The 25,350-nt window shown below is 35.6% G+C and overlaps 1 protein-coding gene across 2 annotated transcripts; it reads left to right on the plus strand.

Moving 5' to 3' along the window:
- Positions 1–30: 30 nt before the first annotated feature.
- LOC139120840 (meiotic recombination protein REC8 homolog) lies at positions 31–25,350 on the plus strand. Of its 2 annotated transcripts, XM_070685431.1 has the most exons (17): positions 34–627; positions 1,653–1,721; positions 1,989–2,131; positions 2,817–2,910; positions 3,945–4,077; positions 5,739–5,814; positions 6,282–6,370; positions 7,214–7,347; positions 9,979–10,462; positions 11,627–11,800; positions 12,366–12,429; positions 12,991–13,163; positions 14,769–14,886; positions 16,420–16,495; positions 19,981–20,154; positions 20,488–20,594; positions 22,221–25,350. In XM_070685431.1, exons 1-17 carry the CDS (start codon positions 575–577, stop codon positions 22,301–22,303), a joined length of 2,244 nt encoding a protein of 747 aa, XP_070541532.1. In that variant the 5' UTR covers positions 34–574; the 3' UTR covers positions 22,304–25,350. The 2 variants fall into 2 exon arrangements, with proteins under 2 accessions (XP_070541533.1, XP_070541532.1); XM_070685432.1 differs by lacking the exons at positions 16,420–16,495; positions 20,488–20,594; positions 22,221–25,350 and having other exon boundaries at positions 31–627.

Genomic DNA, 25,350 nt, shown 5'->3' on the forward strand with positions numbered 1-25,350 from the left:
AATTGCCAACTGCGTGACAGTCTGCGATCGGAGCAAATAGCTTTCGGTCATAGCAGCTTCGCCGTGTTTATCGTACCGACGCGGCCGACAAGCAACTTTCGTACGTACTGTATCATGGATACACAAAAATAGATCTATGCACGAGTTGACGACGACCAATATAGATTGGCGGGAATATTTTCCCGCGGATAAGTATTTGCATATATGTTAGCGCATATGTGATTGGCTTCTCTGATATTGCAGGATGTATGGCAACTTGTGATTGGATAAAAGTTAAGCAAAAGGGAATAGCTTTTGCATTATTTTTCAAAGATTGTTTTCGTCGTCTGTCAGACTGGTTGTAGTCGTCTTCTAGGTATGTTTGTTCATTTAGTTTGGTAACGTTTTTAGGAGAGCTATTTTGCGGGCTATTTTGTCACCTTTACCACTAACTATCGAACATAATTTGACGTTTGCCGTTGTAAACTTGAAACCGTGAAGTCCGTTCCCTTTGAGGTCGATTCGCCCAGTCCTTTTTTCAATGATTTCCTTTCTTACATTCTAGAATTTCTACCCTTTTCGAGACGATTAAACAATGTTCTATTCGTTTGAAATATTGGAGAGAAGAGGAAAGTTTGGAGTAGTCTGGTAGGTACACTTGTTGACACCATCGAAGGCCATAGGGCTATCAGTATCAAACGAATCGAAGGAAGAAAAGAGCTTGCAGTTGGGCCTACTAATTACTTCCCGTCGCTGCCCGTCAGGAAATTAATCTTCCAATTACTGTAATCAGTCGATATCTCAATACCAAAGACCACTACTCTTTGTAAAAACAAAAGAAATAATATTCCCAGATCCGAAAAACGTTGATTTTCGAACGAGTAGCAACGCTACTCGTGTGATCGTACGTTATCACCACTGGCCACGTACTTACATAATGCCCGTCGACGTCCGACCACTGCCCGTCAGGAAATTACTGTAATCACTTGATATCTCATCGGAACTTAGCGCTCCAATTATAGATATTGATGTTAGTTCTGAGACAGGGGTCGGGTATTCGGAGTGAAACAAACTCTTATTTTGTAGCTTTTTATAAATATTGGTGGTCTTTGGTACTGAGATAGCGACTGATTACAGTAATTGGAAGGTTAATTTCTTGACGGGCAGCGACGGGCAGTAAGACCGCTTGCGCTGTTGCGTTCAGTAAGAATCGAGATCGATGGTTATCCAAGCGATAGGGTGGCTAGGCCATGCATTGTCATTCAATATACGTACGGTCACCCGCATACAACACAAGAATTGCAGACTTGATTCATATACAAATACATAAAAAATAATGATTCGTCGATATGGTGTGATATTCGTAACTGAAATATAATCAATCAGGGAACTTAGTAATAAAGTGTTCAAGTGAGAACATCTCATTAAGATCAGAATCTTAGATTTGATTCAGCGCAACCTTTACTTAGCAGCTCAAGTACTTACTTTTTCATTCCATTACCATTTTAGTAGGTTTCTCCATTTTTCCTCGTCCATCGTACTTGGAGAGGTGTAAGTGTTTCATCATTTGAAGTCAAAAATTATCCTAAGGGGCTTTGATGTTCGTGAAGTATGAATAATGCTGCCACTTCTATGAAATCAATACTTCTATGCAGAAAACATTTGATTTGTAGGCTAGCAGCTACTAAAGCAACAAAACTCAACAAGAAAGACTACAGCCGTGTGAATGTAAGAAGAACCTGGTAAGTCATAGTCATATTATCATAACAGTGGAAGAAATGATGAATAAGAAGGTATTTAATTTTTTAAAGAGGGATCTGATTAAAGTGGCTTTACAAAATGATAATTTTCCAATCCACCATATCCAGGAAATTCTGAGAAGCTATGATAACAATGTTCAGACTTTTCATTAATGATACTGGTAACAGTATAGGAATAAAGTGTTTTGTATTAATTGCATTTGCAGTCCTGTTTTGACAAGTGTTAGCAATGTGCTTTTTCATTTATAGTGATGACATCATCAATGTAATAGAGCTGAAAGCCCAACCAGTCAAATCCCGTGGCAGTAAACCAAGGTACTCTCTCTACTTGTCAGCACAGTTAATGTATGGAGTTGTTTGTGTCTACGAAAAGCAATGTGGATACCTTATTGGTGAGCTTACTTATAGCTATTTTCTTTTTTGTTTGGTCATCTAATATTGTACTAGTTTCAAATTGGTAGCTTTCCTGGAATAAATACTAAAGAATATCACCTCACACAAATTGACAATCAATGGATTAAATATGTTCAACTTCACAGATTGTTCAGAAATTGGTTTCAATTTTGAAAAATTACATAGCATAGAAAACTACAGATGAACTTCATGGTCATCAAATCTATCAACATCATGGTACAGACATTGCCATCACTGATAATAGTTCTGATCCCTTGTCTCTTGAGCTAGTTGTCAGGTTTACATAATCCCATTGTAGAAATGGATGTTACTCTAATTGAACTTTGCTGATGATTGTTGATTTACAAATTTGATTCATTGCAGTAGACATAAGTTTGCAATTGTGCCATAATATAGGTTAACTGATGTCACTGGTATATCTGAGAGATTCATATTGTCTAGAAGTTCAAGTGTCAATCTCTGGCTTTTAGTTTTGATCAGATCATCTCATTCCGGGACTTTTGAGTGTTCTTTAACCTGCTCATCCTCAATATCCTTCAAACAGGTTCACACTCACCATTACACTAACAAGGGGTTGAAGCCAAACCACACTAGCAAAAGGATTGGTTTCACTCCAGGATAATAGACTTTATATAAAACAAAAGTATGCTTTTTTGTGTACAGGTGAAGTGCAGAGACTTTATGAAAGATTTCATCAAACAAGACATCTTCTACCAGCTGATACAACCAAAATTGATCTTCAACCTAATGCAATAAGGTAGGTAGGAGCAACTATGAAGGAGAGCTAGAATAATAGTAAAACTCAATGTTTTTGTCCTGTTAAGCTCATGAGGTTGATGGGTGCCCGTGGGTATGATGTTCTTCGATTTCCACCTAAAAATATGGTATATCAATTTCATACACTGTAAAGTGATGAAAAAAACATTCTAATAAAATTTGAAAGTCTGGTCGAGAGGACAAATAACAACAGACAATAAACTCAGACTTCTACTTCTTAAGGCACCAAAATTAAGTAAACAGCATAAAACCGTGACAAGAGATATCAGTAAACTATGCCAAAGATGAACCATCATTCTGTCTTCAATTTTGTCTTCTTCCAAAAATGTTAATTCATAGCACATTAAGTGCAACTACTTAATAGAATTGTATATTGTAAATTTACCAACCCAAACACATGTACATCTCTATTATACAGAATTGTTTTTGTTTTGCAAAGGTTCTTTCTTTTCTGTTTAATTTTGATTTCTAGCGAATGTGATTTTTTTTTTGTCTTTGTGTGTTTTGTCACCTTGTTGAATTTTTTTTGGCCAGACATTCTATGTCATGTTATTCATTGTTATTGCATTGTTTTGTTTTGCCCTGCCTCTTGCCAGTCCGAGGAACATTTTGCCTTTCTCATATTTGGCTGAGGACGTGGGTTTCTTGTGTATCTTCTTTTTATTGATCATGAAATATAAAGTGATTTGTATATCAATTCCATACACTGTAAAGTGATGAAAAAAACACATTCTAGAAAAAATTTGATGTTTTTTTTTGTTAAAAAAAAAAAAAAAAAACGGGTAAAGAAACTAAAAATCTCACCTATGTTGAAATTTAAAAAAAATGTGAAATGTACTTTACCAAACCAACTCCAAATGTTTAACCACATTTGATGCATGGCTGAAAAAGGCTTAGAAAGGAATTTAAGCATTGTATATGTATATACCTCCCAGTCCAGGGACCATGACTATGTTCCAACCAAAGGGAGCTTGACTAGTGTGTCCAATCAGTATATTCCATTAATTGTTTCAGACCAGCTGAGTTCTGTACTATGCCAGACCCTCTGGTTATACAACACTCTGATTTGGAACCTAACTTCGGTGCTATTGTTCGTACTCAGGATATCACTTCAATTGTATTGGATCCATATTCTCTACCTGATGTTGTAAGTACTAATTATATGCAGTCAGGGTCATTTCCATAATAGGTGACTCATTATTATTATGAATTCTTAAGATTGGCCAATGACCCTTAGAACTACTTCCCGGTCAAACATAGATCATCAAGTGAATGAAGTTGGATCACCTTTTTTGCCTTGTCTTCAAGCCTTTGTCTCACAAATTTTGCCATTAACTTGACCAATGTGTTCAAGAAATTGTCCAACAATGAATTCAGTTCATGGCAAAATAGTTTAGATATTTATCTAATATTCATTCCTACCATCAGTTTTCAATTTTTCAGTTGTTAAAGCAATTTGTACATATTCAACATCTGTATCCAAAATACTGTTTTTGAAGTGTTATGCATAGGTATACGTTTACCTTTTTGCAAAAACTATACATATGACAATTGCTATTGCTTCAAAATGACACCTATATGTAATAGTCCGATGTAGACTAATTATGAAAATACATTTCATCTACAAAGCAACTTTGTGGTAAAGTTGTTCACATGTTTTATTCTCTAGCTTTTGAAATCAGACATTTTGACTACTAAGGCATTAAAAGGATATGAGGTCAGCATAAGCTATGACGTCTCCACAAACTTTTGGCCATGCATGTTTTATGCAAGAGGGGTTTGCCTAGGGTATGGTAAATATTCCAAACCACAGTCACTGGGTCATATTATTTTGCTGTGCTTCTCTAGCTCAATATTCCTGATTCCGGAAATGGTTTCTATAAGCAATATGGAATGCCTGCAGTAAATCGTTTGATTATTAATCAACATAGTCAATTCTGTGCATTTTCAGCAAGATATTCCATTACTGGCATCCTAATTATTTGCCTCTTGCTGACCAGGCATGTACCTGTAAATGTTTTTACAAGTTAAGTGCAGAATTGATATAAATCCTTCAAAGCACATAATGTTTGATTGACACTCATTACTGAAAATAAAATGCATTCTGAAGCTGAAGTACTATGATGTAATTGAATTCTCATTGGCTAATCGTAATGCACAACTGGTTCTGATTGGGTTATTTGTTATTAGCATGTTTATGGGTAAAAGGTTCATGTAATTGTGGAACATGTCTTACTTAAGCTTTAGCTGCAATTATGGCGTGAAAGAATGGAGTAAAATGGCTCCTCATTTATAATTTACTGTGTCAATGCTATGGTAGAAATATAAGCAACAAAGAAACAAAATTGAACTATCATTATTTCTGAAAGGAGTTGGAGCCTGTTTGAGCTTGCATGATTGTGAGGGAAAGAAAGACAAGAAAATATTGCTGTCTAAATATATCAAAACTTTTAGAAAGTAATTTTCTCTCTTTCATGAAGATATACAGTATTGCTTTGTCATCACTAATTTGTCTTTGAAATCTGTGCTGAAAGATATTTCTTGAATTCTCTTTGGAAGTAGTACAGCTTAAAGTAGTCCAGGTTACGAGTGCTCATTGACATAAGGTTATGGCATAATGATATTTTCGGTATTGCACTGCTGTAATAATACTGATGGTATGTGCAAAGCTCACTGCAAGTAAACTGTTGTACAGGTGATAATGGTCAATGTATCAGCCAGCTTGTCATAGGTGTACATGATCACTACTAGTATCCCAGCAGTACAAAGTATGAGTGTAACTATGATAGGACATGGGTATCATTACAGGAACCTCTGTTGATGAGTCCACCACCTAGAGCTAGTACATCCAGTGCAGAATCTCCTGAACAACAAATGCTTGCAGGTAAAAAAACATGAGATTTCCAGTCTCGATATGCACAGTCATTCGTCATTAGAGAAGTATATGTGTCTATATATATCTGCAACTTGATGTTTGTCATTTAAAAGTGTGAAATGATCTGTGTCTCATTTGATGTAAGGTTGACAGACATGTATGAAAGTGGTTGTATCCTTCAACATGATTATCAGCCAGCACTTGAAAATATATTGTGTGATCTCATGAAAATGTTCATCCAACGATAATGATCAATTCTATGTGCTCAAACAAATGGATTCTTTTGTCTCTAAATGTCTAACATTTTAACTATAGTGATTGCATGAATATTATATATCAAATTATTAAAATAAATGCACTTCTTATGCAATATTTTTAACAAAGTACAATTTAATTTCTCTTCTCTAAGATTTGATTTCAGTTTGATCATGCTTTGTAGACTTGCTTTAAAGTACTGTCTCATATTAATTTTCCAGCACTGGGAAGTCCACACACTGTGTCAAGACGTTCAGATATCAGACTCAAGGAAAAGTCTTTGCCAGAACAACCAGATGTACATGGATTAGTAAGTGATACTAAATACATGGCAATATGATTCAATAATGATCTGCATCGAGATCTAAAGATTTGGTTACCATGGAAATCTCTGCTTTGACAATTGAATATATTGTTAAGGTCCCTCAGGGACAGTTATGTGGACTCAAATTTTGCAAAAACCTTTCTGGTCTACCAATTGTATGGGCTTATTTTGAAGCTCATAGAGTAACTAAAGTTTTCATGGGACTATATTTGTGAAAATTGAAAATCTTAATTTTTACCCATAGAGTTAACACAGGGATGGCAGCCATTTTGAATCAGCTGTCAGTAAATATTGAGTAATTTGTTTCTCTAGTGCCAAATTTTGCATGATGACCTCTAATTTTAATTCTCAATTTCAAAAGGGAATTAGTGTTATAAGCTACCTTAGGGAAAGTTATAGCCAATTTTGGAGTCTTTCAATTTTGAGGCGCATACTACCTTTAACTAGTTAAGATGTCAACTTTCAGAACTTAGATATGCAACCTTTATCATTTCATACTCTGGGATTTCAGTAAAAGTTATTGAAAGCAAAGCTTATTCCCAGAAACGTTTCTTTATGAAGGAATGATTTTAATTTGATAACTTCAAGTCAATTGCCACAATCATTCCAACACATTTAGGATGAAACAAATGAGTGATTTCTACTGTGTCTCAAATCATTTATTGTTCGATGCACAAAATGTTGAACAGTTGCACTTGTCTATAACCTCTATTGGTCTCTAACTTTGCCATGTTGTGACAGAACTAAACTTCATTGGTGAGAGTTGTTAGCATATAGCTACACATTCCAAGTCATGCTGAGTTGGTGTTTTTTCCAAAACTTTGACAGATCCCTGGTGAGAAGGACCTAATTCCTCTAGACTCATTTGAAATGGTAGCAGAGGCAGCCATAGGTCTGGAAGCATTGCTGTCACCATTACATAGTTCAGCAGCTGAACAAGAAGCCGCTCAACCAGTCGGCAGGTAGGACTAATAGATAGTACCATCATAACAATCTTTTATCGTAATTTCCCCATCCCCAATGTTCTCAATGCTGTGATAATGTGGCACATCCCTGCATGCATTGTATTCTCTTTGACCCATGGGAATTTGACATATTGCTTGACAATGTATTTATACCCAAGGTTTAGAAACATGTAAAATAACACTACTATAGGGTATAATCTTTTGATGACATGTATCTGAGTGCTTGATCAATGGTAGAGGAATAAAGTGTCCATATTTTGACATTTTTGAACACGTAGTCTATCTTCGTTTGAAATTTTGTGTTATTCTGTAGATTGAAAAATGACACATAGGCAGCTTTTGAACTAAGGCTGTGTGTACAGCCTTAAATATTAAATTGTTTCATCGTCTTCATTTTAGCCAGATGCCGGTCAAATTGACCGGCTGCTTCCGTATTTTGGCCAGCTACTTTCCAGCATTGTTTCGCTCTCTGGCCCCGAAATTCTGGTTTTGTTTACAATGTTTTTTAATTTTTGGTAGTGTGGCAAGCCGGAGATGATATTTCAAAAGTGCTGATGTGGCTATATGTAGTCTAGTAATTTACGCGGCGAACTTGTTGCTATCACTGTATTACCGCGATCGGCAAATGTGTTGCATGTTGTACTATACTAGGAATCACTCTGGAGGTCAACCTTGCTTCCTGATCACAGCCCCAATTATTCTGACGTTCACGTTGGGTATAGCTGAACATTGTACTAACATATAATGATGTTACGCCCACGAAAAGCTATTTCTGAATGAAGCTGACGTTGAGGTCGCTCAAACATAGTGTTGCAGAAGAGAAAGTCATTGCTTGAGAGCTTTGGTTTTCTGCATAAGAGTAGGACCTTGTCTGATGGGTTTGGTAGGTTTTGTTCAAATCTAAAGCGACCATACTTTTGAAATGCCACATCAATCCATCCATGGTCGATCACAGTGTCAAAATTCACGTCCATCGACATTGCGTTGCGTGCGTCGCGGAAGACAAAGTCGATGCTTGAAAACTTTGATTTTCTGCGTAAGAGTAGGACTTTGTCTTATGGTTTTGGTAGTAGGGTTTGTACGCTCTTGGAAAGTCCTGGAAAACTCCTGGAAAATCAAAATTTATTCCTGGAAAATCGCTACTTACGATTGCACACGGTCGAGAACGGCCAGATCGTAAAGGTGAACGTTAAACAGTATAGTTGTCGAACGTCAAAATCGTAAAATGCGAAAAGATGTTTTGCGACAGGTGGGGAGCCCTCCCGAGACAAAATTTGGAAAGCGTAGTAGTGTTTCTTATAATGTCGTAAAGGGGTACCCTTGTACTAGCGTGGGCGAGACCATGTTGTGTATTCCATTATCCACAGTTTTGCACGCACTTACAGTGACATCGAAGTGTGCATGAGTAGCTTGTGGAGGGATCGTGTTGAAATTTAAAGCTTGTTCGGGTCATCAGTCTCAGCAATGCCTCCTGGAAAGTGTTTATTTAGCGATCATTGGTTGAAACAGCCCGAGTACATAGGATGGCTGGAGCGGGCACAAGATAAATTCGTGGCAAGATGCAAACTTTGTGAAAAGACTTTCGATGTATCAAAAAGCCTAGCCCTGTGTATGATGCTGCTTGTTCCCGTGGCTTGCCATTCAGTACAGTCATGCAAGATATCGCCGGCCTTTGGGCCTTTGACCGTTCATCGCCAGCAAACTAATGGTTTTGGACGTCATGCCAAAAAATTTTTTTTGCAGTCTGTGAGCGGTTGAGTGATTTGGGTAGGCATAGATTGGAATCGAGTTAATTTCAGCAAAAAGTAGCTAGAAAAGTAGTTTTTCGTGTACGGTCCAAATTGGTACCGCATGTCTATGGACCTTAGCAGCTGGGCTGTAGTGGGAGGCTTTATAACGCTGGGAACACACAGCATCATACGCTGGGCTATGAAAAGCCATGCTAAAGGAGCAAAACATCTAGCTCTGGTAGGAAAAAAACAGGAGCAAGTAAATCAAAAATTAATGATATCTTTGCCCGATCTTCATCAAATGTAAAGTCATCGACTAATTCCAAGCCTTCCCCGAGTTTATCTTTCCCGATACCACACTCGCAACTCTCTCAGTTTTCAGCGATGTTATTCAAGATGTCGTCACCGTCAAAACCTGTCAACTTGTCATTGACTGCATTTGCCAGCAAAATGATGTCATACAGGCTGAAGTTTTGTGGACAATGAAAACATTAGAAACAATTAGTGTATGATGCCTTATTAAATTGCAAGCTTTATCGTGCAAACACTCCTGGAAAATCGCATTTTTCAACCACAAATAATCCAGGACAATGGCAAAAAAACTCGAGATTGTTCAGAAATGCATGCGATTGCCCATATTTGGGCACCGGACCGGGGCGTGATACGTTAAAAAATGCACGGATCTGAGGGCGCTTCCCCCATAGCTTTACACAGGCACGTGAATGTAGGTATATGATAAAGTACAAGAATGCATGCACACAGGGAGGGGGACCCCTCCCTGAAACCCTCCCTGTGTGTATATGTTGCAATAGCCTTTCATACACTGCATAAAAATGCATAAATTGCTCAGAAATGTCTTCAAATTTAAAAAAAATCTTAACACCTCCCATGATTTCAGTACTCCAATACCAGCAGATGAAGATGTCTGGGTGATTCATCCACAAACAGGAGATGTGGTGCTTTCCTCTAGTCTCTCTCCAATGTCTGGAATCTTGCCCACAGAGAGGAAAAGAGCTGAAACAGAGAGACATAAGGCTAAGAGAAGGCCCAGAGTTTCAGCAATCCCAGAAGACACAGAAACAGCTAAGATCAGACGAGTTGGTGATTTGTCAGAGATAATATTGGAGGATATTGCAGAAGAACCACCTGTTGATGCTCCAGCATCTGGTGTTGATGTTTCTGCACCAGCCACTTCTACACTACACATGGATGTTTCCGCACCAGGCACTTCCACACAACATGTGGATGTCTCTGCACTAGACACTGATGTCCCAGCACCTGCTCTTGAAGTCTGTGCCGTACCTATAGAAGTAACTTCTCCTCAAGCTGTGGCTAAACCCACTGAGGTAGATTTGGTTACTCCAACTCCAGCTGCCGTGAAGGTGAGTTATACACTATGTATATGTAAGATGGTACTAGTCATTGGCTGGTCAAAAAAAATATGCTTCAAACAACTTTCAAACATGATCCTTAAAACTTGATATTTGTACAGTCTGTTCATAGCAGTCATTATTATACACCTGTGTCTATGAGGTTTTGTCCCACAGTAAGTTTCGGTATCAGAGGATGCGGAGTACAATAACTTTAGGTGTTATTGGATGGTATTTGACCTTTGACCTCATAACACCTGTATGTCAACGTGGGAAAAGCAAGAGATTTTACACTTTTTATAAAAAAATATATTTCGAAACATTCTGTACTTGACGCAGTGAATGGTGGTCATTCCGAATATGGAGTAAAATTACTGGTCTGCTGCTGACCTACAATTTCTATATAACGTGCACTGCGCTGCACGAGCTGAAATTTCATTCTATGACGCGCTGAATGCATTCCACGTCTACTTGCGATCACTCGGTGCAGTGCAAGACGGACATCGTGAAAACACCCTAATTTTGACTTTTTTGTGGTAAAATTGGATTAATAGGAGTGTGATAATAAGGTTTTTCACAAAATACCGGGATTTATGTCCTCGTACATCGTACGCTTCGGTATTGTCCGAGATGCTCATGATGCATCTTGAACAATACCTCCTCTGCACAATGTACTTTGACATAAATTCCGGTATTTTGTGAATAACCTTATATTATCTTATCACAATGTCCACAATTTTTCATTTTAATAATAGAAAATGTTTCCTTTCCAAAGGTATAGAATTAACTGCACTTACAATCAGAATTTATTTATTTATTTATTTATTTGCTGCATCCCTTTTAGATCAGGGGCTCACTAAATAAGACATTAGGAGCTGCAAAACACCGATGAAAAATAAATTTCAAGTACAGAGAGAAGAAAGAAAAAAAAACAGCAACAATAATAATAAAAACTAGAATACTAACAGCTAGTTCAAAAAATTTCTTCTCTTGTCTATAGCTTCGACTAAAAATTGTTAAAAAATAATATCAATTTTGTAGCTTAATTCAGGGTTGTAGTTTTCAGTTGAATCACCTAAATACAAACAAATCAACTCTTTTCTTTCAATGAAATTTTTACATAAATATATGATAAATATGTGAGTATATATGATCATATTTGTGACTCATTCACAGAGGAGACTTCATCTGTTAGAGCTGTCCCCCCTTGAGGAGACACAAGCCTCCCCATCTAGGAGGAAGAAAGCAAAGAAGGCCCGTCGACTGGTGTTTGCTGATACTTCTATTCAAATAACAAAGGATGAACTCAGAGCTAACTTCCAAACTTCCAGTGAGCTGTGCAGAGAACCAGTGAGTATTGATAGGAAGACAGCCACATGCACAGTAGCAAGGCTTACCGACTTTTCAAATTAACATCAACTGAAAAAAGGACAAAAATACTCTTGCATCCATGAAACATTTTGCAATCAACATATTTTCTTCTGATGAATCATAATTGTATAGTTTGGCCTGAAAAGATATACACCACCCAACCGAACACTGATTGTGTCACAGCCAGTATAATTTCTGATAATACTTTTAGTGAAAGTTTTGAAGTGTGATGTCATAATGATTTTGGACCACTCAGTGAAACAATTAAGTATTTCTGAGACAGTTTTTGCATAGACAAGACATAGTATCAAAGTTTGATTGAAGGAAAAAATGCTGTGTGGTCATTACAACCTCAGTTTTCCATTTCCTTTATTATCGGACAGACACCTGAATTGCACAGTCTTAGAATTGCAGCTTACTGTGCCGAGGTAGTTGAAATGTAAATTTGTGAGTCTTAGTTTAAAGAAATGTTTTCATCTCCTGATAAAGTCCAAATCCATCAACAAGTGTCTTTTCTCTGTCTTCTATAATGTTATAAATGCAGGCATTTCCACAGATAAACAGACCTCCAAGTGCTAGACAGCTGTTTGAACAACCTGGCAGACAAAGTATGTATGAATAATATCTTTATGTGCCATATATAGAATAATAATACTGGAGAGACTTTAAATTTAATCTTAAATTATACATCCTTTAAAAATTTTCAATGTTTGAGATCTTAAGAAACTAATTTTGTCTACTACGATATTTATTGTTTGTCTTTTTCATTTCAATTTGTTCATTATTTTTGTACATATGGCAAAATAATTTAAACACCATCAGAAATTCAAATCCATTCAAAAATGTTTCCCCTCCATTCAAAGTCAACCTTACTGTCTACTTGAATACTCCAAGCAATACTCCAAAGGGTATATTGTCTTTCATGTGTTCTGTAATGCATCAGAATTTTAACACAAGCTGCCTTGATATAAGTGAATCAGTCAAGGTATTCAAATTATCAAACAGTACATTAATCAAATAAAGTATGAGAATCTTGTTATGATTTTTGCTATCCTGTAATATGAATGCAGTGAGACTCAACCGAAGTAACCTTGTAACTATGGTAATAATTACTTGTATTCATTGGTGAGTTGCTGTTCAATACTATGGCAAACACTTATTCCTTGTAGGGTTATCGCAACCCCTGCTGAATTTATGGCAAAGAAACAGCCAAACACTGGAAGAAGAGACTCCATCAACTGATGAAGAGAGAGCTATATGGTCAGTTGCCTACCGTCATCCAAAATTTTCACCTGCCAAAGAAACATCAACAACTGAAAGTGAGTTAGAAGACACTATTGAGGTGAGTGAACCAGATAAAGTCAGTGTTCTCCCCAGGATCAAGCAAAAGCGTAGCGGCTAATTTGCATAATCATTTGCATATCATTAATTTATATTTGCATATGGATGTAAGCTTGCACATGCACCCACGCATTCATGTACACTCACAACAAAATGCAATGGTAACATACAAGTATGCAATTTGAACATCATGGAAACTCTTTATTACACTTAAATAAATCATCACAGCATAGTACAATTGCAAATAAATCGAAGATTCAAACAGTAACAGCAAGTTCAGATTGAAAGCAAGAAATGGTTCGTCTGATTGGAGTTTCATTAATACATATATTGCTAATAAAATTGTCAAAATTGCCAACAAAGAGGAAAATTCATAAGTTTAAGCTTTACACAAGAAATGTAATTGAGTTTTATATCATTTTTGAACGACAAACACCGCGAATAATGTTCCATCACGGGATCAATTTCAACCAGCCGCCCCCCCCCCCCCCCCCCCCCCCCCCCCCCCCCCCGCGTAACTACCAGTGCCACTGAACATCGTCGTTCGATTCTTGATTTAAAAATACCACCGAGATGATCACAAGACTTGAACTAAGTACGACTAGAATCACTCGAAAATCAGGTGTAAAATCTTTCAGAGAACGTGTCAGAGTGGAACCACACGCGACGCCAGGATCAATGTCAACACGTTATAAACACGTCGGCCAACATGGCCGCCGCCATATTGGAATTTATGCAATGTGAACTCGATCGCGATCGTGATCGTACTCGGACAAAAAAAAAGATTATCGTTGTAAAATCATAATCAACCTCACTAGTCAACTGCTTCTTTTGTTTCTTTTGCGGTCCATTTCGTTGATCAAAGCATGGGAATGTGATCACAGGCCCCGCTAGTGCTACACCGCCTAACTCTGTGAATACTTGTCCTCGATGTATACCGACTAAAGGTCTTTGTTGGTCGTAATAGTCGTTGTAGAATGAAAACTTGTGAACAACCCAGCCGATTCTTCTATTGTTTTAACGTTCCTCTCAACACTTACGGACAAGTTATCGGACGCATACCATACTTCACACCTTCCACTCTTTCACCAAGTTGAAAGTTGCAGTGAGCGCTAATGTGTAGACAATGCATGCAACAGCTGGTAGCTACGCAGAGCGTTAGCGTGTGAACTAAAGGATGGCGGGAAATTTTAAAGCGTAGCGGGGAGAATCAAAGCGTAGCGGGAGAATCAAAGCGTAGCGGGGAGAGGCGAAAGCGTAGCGGGACCGCTACGCTAAAATGGCCTGGGGAGAACACTGAAAGTGATACATATTCTGCAAAGAAATTTGTTTTCGTAAAATTTGAGACTGATCAGAGTGTTTTGGATGTGCATTTTAGTGCTGTTGGCATTTTAAAACTACTTTTTCAACACAATGTTCATAACCAAGCAATCACTTGTTGTACGTTGTATGTCAAATTGAATCAACAGGTGGTTGTTAACTTTAAACCTGTTGTGTGCACCTGTGAAGTACATGACTCTTCTATGGGGTATAATGTAGAAAACCAGAATAATAATTCAAAATCAAAGTCCACTAAATATTCAAATCTTTGCCTTCCTTACTATAGCAAGCAAGGAAAGTGAGAGAGTCTTCACATGGCTCACCTGAGGGACTACGGGAAGTATCTATTGGATCTGCAGAGGCAACAGTTTTGGAAGTGACTCCCGCTTCCTTGTCAGAATCTGGTGAGTGATTCCATTGACCTTGGACTTTTAACATTAACCCTTTAGGCACTGTAATTTTCCTCCACAAAAATATCAGGCAACATTTAACCAACTTATATGAATTTTTTGTAATTTTTTTTCCATGATTTTGGACTTAATAATTTTTTTTCCATGATTTTGGACTTAAGGTAAAGGGCGACGAATTCGGACGCGCACACGCTTTAGAACGTTTCTGCGCAGATTTAACTCCAGCCTGCCGCAAATGGGTTATTAGTAGCGCATGTATTTAACATCACCTGTCATTGTTGAAATTGTGCTTTTACCTAATTTTTTGACCCAGTGTCTAAGAAATACATGTGACCTATAACCTTGTCATATTTTGACCCTCTAGGAAGCTGGTTTTTATTCAATATGAGCGAAAATTAACATTTCTCTCCCATTTATATGGCGCAAATTACCCATTCACCTGGAGATATTGTAAAAGTAGCATGGTGACACCCTTTTATTAAAAGTGTAAACTAAATGGTATTATGTCAGGAGTTTATTCGCCAAGTTTGGTCAAAATGACACCATTCGAAGCGACAGGAAGAAAGTTCGAAAATTATTTAGTGATATAATTTCGATATCGTCATTTTGTAATCGATATTTATGTTAAAATTTCTTCACAAACATCATGAAAACTATACATTTGATAGATATGGATCTTAAGTCTTGGTATTTATAAAATTAACTCATTTGCTATCCTTTTTATAATTGCTTTCTTTAGTTTAAGTGAATTATATCATTTTTATTTATTTCTAACGACGCCATTTTAACGTCCGTTTCCATGGAAACGAGCGTGGTGACCCCCATTTTTTATTTCATTTTGTGCACTTGCACAACTTCCAAGAATATTTGTGCAAAATTTCAAGAAAATGACACCACAACTTAATTTTGACGTAATTCGTAGTACTTCACCTTAATAGACACAAATTTTCATGGGCTATACACTTTTTGACCAAAATTTTGGTCTGAAAGAAATTGTTGCTTTATATTGTAATAAAGGCAACAAAACTCAACTTTGGCAATGAAAGGGTTAAAATGAATTATTATAAATGATCAGATATTATATGTAATTACAAATTTAAATTATGATTTGAGTAACTAAGTCAAAATTAGGCGCTTTAAATAAAATTCTTTGTTTGCCATCCATGTGCTGATAGGTTTTCAGAGAAAATTAAGAAAAGAAATACAATGTTAACACTATTAAAAATAAAAATATTATTTTCCCAAAGGAAACCAAATAAAATTGAGCATTTGTTAATACACTTGGGTTTTTGTCCGTGTTTTTTTTTTCCCTGGCTGGCTGATAGGTTTTACACAAATCAAAGGATGACATACAAATTTTCGTAAAATAGCTTTAATGATTTTTAATGAGTTTTGATTCTTTCTCCTGTAAGACTGACATATAAAAATAGCACAGTAGCACTCTCTTTGAGAGTTTATTGTTCTTAAGGTCTGAACTTTAAATATATTAATGGACTGCTAAACCAGAGACTTTTTCTGTGTTTATAGACATTGGTCGTCAGTTGTCTGAGTCTAAGGAGATATCAACTAGCTTTCAGAATGAGGTATCAAGTACCTCCATAAGGTAGGCACACCCACAGCTTTCTTCAATATTTCATTGGACAAAAAAGTATGATGGTATATCTGCTGGCTTTTCCTTAGATATTTGAAATGTATCGCTGAAGACCCATAAACAAAAATGTGTTTCTTCAAAACAAGAATAGAATATTGATAGAATGCATAGAGTTATGTTTATCTCCTTGATACGTATTTTGTGAGTGAGGTTTAAGGATTGAAGGGCCTAAAGATGACCCTTTCACTGTAAATCAAGGGTGCCAAGATGCATTTTCTTTTCTACAGAAATTTCCTCTAGCAGTTTGCTGCAAAAAAATAACCACCAATGTTCCTAGTACAGACGGAAACTTTTCAGTGAACTACAATGCACTTTGTTCACAAACTAGGTTTCATTTGTTCCAGGAAAGTCCTTTAATTTTAAAGCCTTTTGGAAAGTCCTGGAATCCTGCAAAGTGCTGGAAAATGGATAATCCATCCACAATTTTCATAAATGACCAAATAATCAGTTTTGATATCTAAAAAATGATATAAAAATATCAATATGATGTATTGTAAAAATGATATCAAGTAAATGGTATTTTTGACCTTGAAGGTTGCTGAAAAAGTCCTTGAATTCTGTATTGACCCTGACAAATTTCATAAAAATGTAGAAGATATCTAGAATTCAGTGCATTCATCCAAATATCTACAATTTGGCCAGCATATATTAAGGGGGGGGGGGGGGGGGGGGTACTGCATGGATATGACAGCATTTTCTCTGTACATTGGGAAGTAAATTTATGAAAAAAGATTTGAAAGCCCCAATAGCTGCAAATGTGTGATAAACCGATTTCAAAATATCCCCATTTTCCAAGAGTTTTCATTGAAGACCCGTCAAAGACAAGAAAGTGTATAACAATGTCATCAAGTGTTGAAACTGGTATGTAAATTCAAACTTTTTGACATCATTTTAGATTTCCTGCCATTTTCAAAAAAGTAATCATGTGACAGAGAAAATAAATATTACAACTTCAAAATGTTGGCCATCGTGTGTGGTGCATTCAAGTAAATGGCATCATGCTTGTTTTTCTATGATCATTATGTATATGTGTAGGAAATACTGAACTTTTTGTCCTTTTCCGTGGGGTGCCATTTTATGATTGTGGCATCCATTTATTATTCAACTTGCTAAAACACATAGACATGGTCCAAATCAGTGAGCAGTCATACTTCTATGTCTGTCAGCTAGCACATTTACACAAACCAACTTTGGTTAAAATAAAATCATGAAAATAATGCATAAAATTTGCAGCTATTGGGGCTTTAAAATCTGCATTGTCATTCAAAAGATTTGTTGAGCAAGTCTAGCTGTTCTAGATGTCTGAAGCTGTACCGGTATTCATAGAAAACAAGATAAAGCAGTGCTTCATAACGCAATAATTTATAAAGGAAAAAGACTGCAATTGTCAAAATGTTAGAAGATGTTTAGTAATACACTGAAACTAGTCAACTGGCATCTTTGCTCATTTTTAGCTCCCATAGCCATATGTATATATGGCAATGGAAGCTATTCTTATAGGCTAGGGAAATGTCTGTATGTATGTATGTCTGTATGTCTGTACGTCTGTATGTCTGTATGTCTGTATGTCTGTCCGTCAACATCAAAAACTCCAAAACCGCTGCATATTTCATCTTGATATTTGGTGTGTACATGGATGATGGGCTGTAGATGAGATTTTGTTCAAATGAAGTTGTCATTGCCAAAAATATGCAAATTAGTGCCAAAAAAGGCGTTTTTGGTAAAAAATCTTCTTCTTCATAACCCCTGGTCAGACAGCTTTGATATATACAGGTCTCTAGGGATAACCCAACTTGGAGTTGTTTAAATTGTGATGAAATATGCAAATCTGTATTTTTAAGGAATTTTTTGTCATTTTTGGTCAAAAATCATTTCATCAAAACCGCTTGTCTGACAGCTTTGATATTTGGTATACAGGTCCCTAGGGATAACCCAACTTTGATTTGTTCAAATTGTAATGAAATATGCAAATCTGTATTTTTAAGGAATTTTTTTGTCATTTTTGGTCAAAAATTTATTTCATCAAAACCGCTTGTCTGACAGCTTTGATATTTGGTATACAGGTCCCTAGGGATAACCCAACTTGGATTTGTTCAAATTGTAATGAAATAAGCAAATCTGTATTTTTAAGGAATTTTTTTGTCATTTTTGGTCAAAAATTTATTTCATCAAAAGCGCTTGTCTGACAGCTTTGATATTTGGTATACAGGTCCCTAGGGATAGCCCAACTTGGATTTGTTCAAATTGTGATGAAATAAGCAAATCTGTATTTTTAAGGAATTTTTTTGTCATTTTTGGTCAAAAATTTATTTCATCAAAACCGCTCGTCTGACAGCTTTGATATTTGGTATACAGGTTCCTACAGATAAACTGAATATGATATACGAGAATATATGATGAAATCTGCAATTTTGTATTTTTGGTGCAATTTTTGCCATTTTTGGTCAAAAAATGTGTTTCTCAAAAACTACTTGTCTGATGCCTTTGATATTTGGTATACAGGTTCCTGGGGGTTCTCTTAGTGTGATATAGTGAAATTTGATGAAATCTTCAATTTTTGTATTTTTGGGTCAGTTTTTTGCCGTTTTTGGTCAAAATATGTGTTTCTCAAAAGTTACTCATGTGATAGCTTTGATATTTGGTATACATTTTTATACATAATTATGATGAAATCATCAATTTTGTATTTTTGCAGCTAATTTTGCCATTTTAGGTCAGGCCATCCTGAAATGAGCTATCAAAGATCTCAACCTTCTTCATCAAAAAGTTGCTCTCTACATAACACAGCAGAGCTCTGTCGACCATTGGGTCGCTTGTTAGCTCTTATAGCCGTATGTATATATGTTTACTAGTTTACATTTTATTGAAAATCTCAATAGCCACTGAGCAGATTAGATGAAAAATTAGCATGTAAGTACTCTTGGGCTGACCTGAAATGATTGTGCACATCTTGGGTCAGTATCTTGGACTTGCTATTTTTCATGAATTTTTTTATAATTTTCTCCCATTTTTGGTCGAAAATCTTCTTCTCTGAAACCACAAGTCTGATTGATTTGAAACTTGGTATGGAAGTGCATAGGAGTGACCTTTCCCAAATCTGGGCAAATCGTGGTGAACTTTGCATATTTGCATTTTTTGGCTATTTTTTTCATTTTTGATCAAAAATTTTTTTAACTCTGAAACCACACGTCCGATTGAGTTGAAACTTAGTGTAGAGGTTTTTACGGGTGACGTCAGTAAGATTTGATCAAATTCTGGTGAAATTTGCATAATTTTATTTTATTGGGGAATTTTTTCTATTTGTGATAAAAAAATCTTTTAGCTTGATTTTAGCTTGTTTTGATAACTATATGGGAGCGACCAGTGACATCTTCGCTATTTTTTCAGATTATGGTGATGTGTTCATTCACTCTTTTGTAATATATTCTATGATTCAGACCTGGTACAAGCCTACAGAGAATAGAGGAAACAGAAGAATTGGAATTTCCTGCAAGGGAAATTGAACTGCCAGAACACGAACAGAAAACAGCTTCTTCAATTGTATCTGAAGAAGAAGGAGAAATTCCTGCTGCAAAATCCCCTCCAATAATACCATATGCGAATATCATCAGGTAAGGATTTATTGTACTCTGTCACCCTTTTTGCAATATGTAAAGATCCAACTACGTCATTGGACTGTACCATGGTGCTACATCCTAGAGGTTGAAAGGCCTATTGACCATGTAAACTTCATTTTCATGCAATATTCTTGAAACCAACCTGACAGTGTTTGTAATTCTGTTGTGTTTTGGGTTTTTGTCAGTGAAAGAAGGAAATTAAAAAAAAATCATTTCATAATGTGAATACCCTGACTGTGTCTGACATGTTTTACGTGTATGTATCCAGAGCAATGTAAATATGCTGTGATATTTGAAATGATATTTAAAAGATATTTATATTTGCAGAAAAATTGGTGAGTTAACAGAAGAGCAAGACATGACAACATTCAAAGAATTGGTGCCCACTTCAACAGCCAAAAACATAGCTGCAAAAATATTTGCAGCGTGTCTTGGTAAGCTATAAATCACTTCTGCTTATACCAGTGATTTTGTGAATTGATAAAATAATTGTACACTGACTTCCATTTGAGTTTTGTCACTGATTACCTGATGAGGAAGGCAAATCCCATATCATATCATTGGGTCCATATGACCTTTGACATATTTTGTACTGTACAGATAAGATTTCTATCATATATAAATAATCATGAAAATAGCCAAATCTACACATGTAGGTCAATCTACTGAATACAATCCCCCACTCATTTCCTGAAATATATACGCATCGATTGAAAGTGTGTATCTGTGCATAGCACATGTATGTTGAAATCATTCAATTCAGTTTTTTGTTATATTTCTGTACAACAAGAATGTACACAAACTCACATGTTTCTTCCTTTCATATTGATGTTTAAGTATCATAAGATTTAATGTTTCAATGGATTTGTGTCATACCAAGTGATACAAATTGCAAGCATCTCCATCTGTCCTGGAAATATCCTAACCTCTAAGTGTTAGTCTGTGTATAGTATGTTTATCTATGGTATCTGTGGAATGAACCGTCAATAGTGAGAGCAAAACAGTTTCCTCAATGATATTTCAATAAAGATATCTTAATCTTAATTATACAGTAGGTGATAGAAAGCTACTTATACCAACTGCTAAAGATGACATACTAATACGCTGTTGAGGGAAGGTCATGTTATTTTCTTCAAGTACATGGATAAGGGATATCATCTGTCTGCTTTTGACAAATTAAGCAGTTTTCAAAATTTAAGGAGTATTTTTATACATCAGAAGATATCTCACATATTGTGTGCCAGTCAAAGGACTGGCTTGGATTGATGACTGAAATTCATACTGATTTTACTGATTGTCAATGTCAGTGCTTAGCAACTTGACAAGCCCGATGGACCGATGGGCATTGCATTTTTTGTCAGCTTGTAACTGAAATATTGACAGATTGGCTATGGAAACTGATGCTGGGCTCGTAATCTCTTTGGCTGTTAGCTAGTGGGCAACTTTAGAAAATGACAATTGTATCTGAAGAAAGTATTGCATTTTTGTCAGCTTGTAACTGAAATATTGACAGATTACAATTGGCTAATTCATGGAAACTGATGCTTGGCTAGCTCTTTGGCTGTTAGTTGGCAACTTGAGTAAAATCTGAAAATGTCGCACTGATTTCCCAAGGCTTGGTGGTTCTTCACAAGACGTGCTTGAATAAAGATTTTTTTTCCTAAACCAGTTTTTCATAATTTAGTAGGAGGGGTGTTAACCTTGTTTTCATAAGCAACTGTGTATTTGAACTCAGGCATCATTATGGATGGACAACTAGATTATGGCAAAGATGTAAAAATTACAAAAAGTAAACCTGGTGGAAGGCAATCAAAGGGAACATTGTGCAACCTTGATAAAGCAAAGTCATTGGTGCATTTTGTAAATTCCTCTTGATAATTGTAACTCAATCTCTAATGCAGATATCACAGTCTGTCATTTGTAATGAGTGCAAAGTGTCAACTTGTCAAATGCTGCCATTATACAATGCAGGTCTGTTGGGACTTGAATCATGATTAATATATACCATGCAATGTTGAACTTGTTTTTGAGTAAATTTTTTTTTTCCTGTTCTTCCACAGACTATGCTGCCTGCCAGAAGTTGGAGCTGCATCAGTCAGTAGCTTATGGACCGATCACAATAAAACGAGGATCAAACTTTTGAACTAAGTTAGAACTGATGACATCATCTATCACTCTGAACATGCTGAATATGATCTCTATGGTGCATGATACTACAACAAAGTCATATTACAGTATTACAATGACCAGACAATAACATCAATTCCATTGTACCTTTTACAAAACCTATAGAAGCTAGTATGATTACTTGGACATTTTTTCAATTTTGACATTTTTCAGAAACATGAAATTTTAACAAATTCACGTAACTTTGGCATTGTTCAGGTGTGTTTTACTGACAACATTTTTATTGTTTTATTAATAATTAAATATTTTAAATGTAATATGTAATTTTTCAGATTTGAACGAAATCTTGAGAATGTGTAATATGTATACTATTTTGTCCTCAAGGACAAAGTCCAGGGGCGCTGTCTGTCTGTCCATCCATCCTCGCAGATATCTCAGACATGCCTGAGCCAATTCCTTTCAAACTTGGTACATGGATAATACACTATAGCATACATGTGCACACCAATTATTTTTAGTGTGGCACACATAATTAGTGCTAATTTCCATAATTAGTGATTTTTGGAAAAGAGCTCTTTTTCTTAAGAGACTGCACCAAATTGATGAGACTCTGTACATGTTGCTCACACAGAGCTCTGCACACAAAGATATTTGTCAGTATTGTGTCAATTAATCGATAATTTGCATATTTAATAAATTTCATAATTCCAGTAGTATGTCAAGAAATGCCAACACAAATTTGATGTACATTTTTTACATACCAAAGCTATAACTGTGCAAAGACATTTGGCAGGATTTATTGCTAATTTGCATATTTCATGAACTTCTGTAATTATGCTATTATATCAAGAAAAAGCAGCAAATTTGATGGGACATGGTACAGAACACACAGCATTGTAATAGTGAACAAAGACATTTAGCGGTATCTAGTCAATTATTTGCAAATTTGCATATTTAATGAACTTTCTTAATTAGTGTGCTATGTCCAAAAGTACTGCAGCAAATTTGATGAAAGATGTTGATCTCAAAGTTTTGTAGTAACTTGCAAATACCTCTATCAGTATCATGTCAATCAATTGCATGTTTGAATATTTAATGAATTTTTGTAATTAGACTGATATATCCAGAAATACTTCATCAGATTTGTTGAAACTTGATATAGATGTTGAGCTCATGTTTCTCTGACTGTGTCTAACAACATTTATCAGTATCTTGTTAAGTAATTTCCAAATTTGCATATTAAATGACTTTTCCAAATTAGTGTGGTATGTCCAGAAATACTGCATCAAATTTGATGAAACATGGTACAGATGTTGATCTTCCAGTAGAGTAAAAGTGTACAGAGATCTATATTCTGAATGACTGCACTAAATCTGATGATGCTTGCTGTAGATGTTGATCATACAAGGATTTACCAGTCAAGGAAGGCATTGGGCAATATCAATAGCTAATGTAAGAAGTCTCTTCTGTAATGAACAAAGGGGCATTTTTGGTTCACATCCAGCGTTCTCAGTGACTTTATATTGTAAGGGCCATTACTCAGACATGCCTGCACTAGTTTCTTGCAGATTAGTTGAATTTTGACGTTTAAAAAGCCAGGGCATGACATACCGAATTCTGTCCAACTTGGTAAGCGTAAGAGAACACAACCCTATTAGTTGCCATTCACACTATTACTAATGTTAAATTGTTTACAATCCAATGTAGGCATCAGGCACAGAAAGGACTTTGGTTCCCACATTTCTTTCTTTCTTTATGCCCATGATATCGACTTCAATTTTTTGTCACTTCCAGTGACAAATTCCAAATTGTAAGCAAGGACTAGGTCATTGTCATTGACTTGTTTGATTATAAATCAAAATATGAATTATGTCATAGTTGTGACACATTTTGAAAAATTCTCAGATATTTTTATGAATATTTACTTAAGTGAGTACAACTATGAATTGCAAATACTAGTTTAAATCTTACTGAAAGAATTCTCATATGACTGTGACTAATTTGAATATTCGATAGTTTTAAAATTCTCTTTTAAGTTAATTCTTCCCTGTATGTATATTTTGACATTGAAACACCTTGAATACTATTTTGTACCAATTGATTTGTCCACTCTTGGAAGTTGTAATGTTTTTATACAAAGAAAGCCTGATATAATGTGAATATTAAGTTTAAATGAAATGAATTTGAATGTTATGTCACAGAAATGTCAAGTCAATTTCATAGTTATTACTTCACATTTTAATTATTACCCAAGACAGTTTTATCAATTGAACACTATTTTATTCCTTTTTTTTCCAGTTTTCTGTTGACATTGTTTATTTTCCCAGTGAATGCAGTCTGCACAAACCAAAAGCTTTGTATTTTAGTCAAGAACGGAAATAGATAAAATTATCTTGTCTCACTCTCATTTATGAGTACAGAGACATCTGATATCTGGTTATTAGATAATAGATTTGCTGGAAAGAATTCGAAAGTGATGCTTTATATGACATAGTGTGGTGTGCCTTGTGAAGTTTACAACTTTTCAATGTATATGACTTTCTTAGATACCTCTGACCTGAACTACAGCCATTGAACTTGGATGTGTAATTTTGCAGCACAATAAAGAATTATAATTAATTCAAAATCAATTATGTATGAAATTCATCGCAAAAAAGTTCCAGTTTATAGCTACCTCCTTTTCTCATTGTTAGTTTGAACAAATAATGAACTGTACATTTCAAATTTTTGATTACATACACCATATCCCTGTGTGAGAACAATCAATTTTAAAATGCAACACTTAACACAATCTGTCATCATTATTTTATCGTAGATGGTGACATACTTTTTTAGTGAATTGTTGGCCTTCAATTGAGTCAGAGAAATATAATAGTTTAAACCACTTTGAATTACTGTTAGAATTGTTATTTCAAGATTGTATCTTGCCAACTTTGTGTGGAAAACCACGATTATTAACTGACAACTTTTTAAAAGTTTCTACAGTAAAACTGTTTATATTTCATAACCTTGTAATTCAGTATTTTCTAACATTTATTCAAATAAATTTTCCATGTCACATGA

The sequence above is a fragment of the Ptychodera flava genome, chromosome 20 (assembly GCF_041260155.1).
Source record: "Ptychodera flava strain L36383 chromosome 20, AS_Pfla_20210202, whole genome shotgun sequence".
NCBI classification, from domain to species: domain Eukaryota; kingdom Metazoa; phylum Hemichordata; class Enteropneusta; family Ptychoderidae; genus Ptychodera; species Ptychodera flava.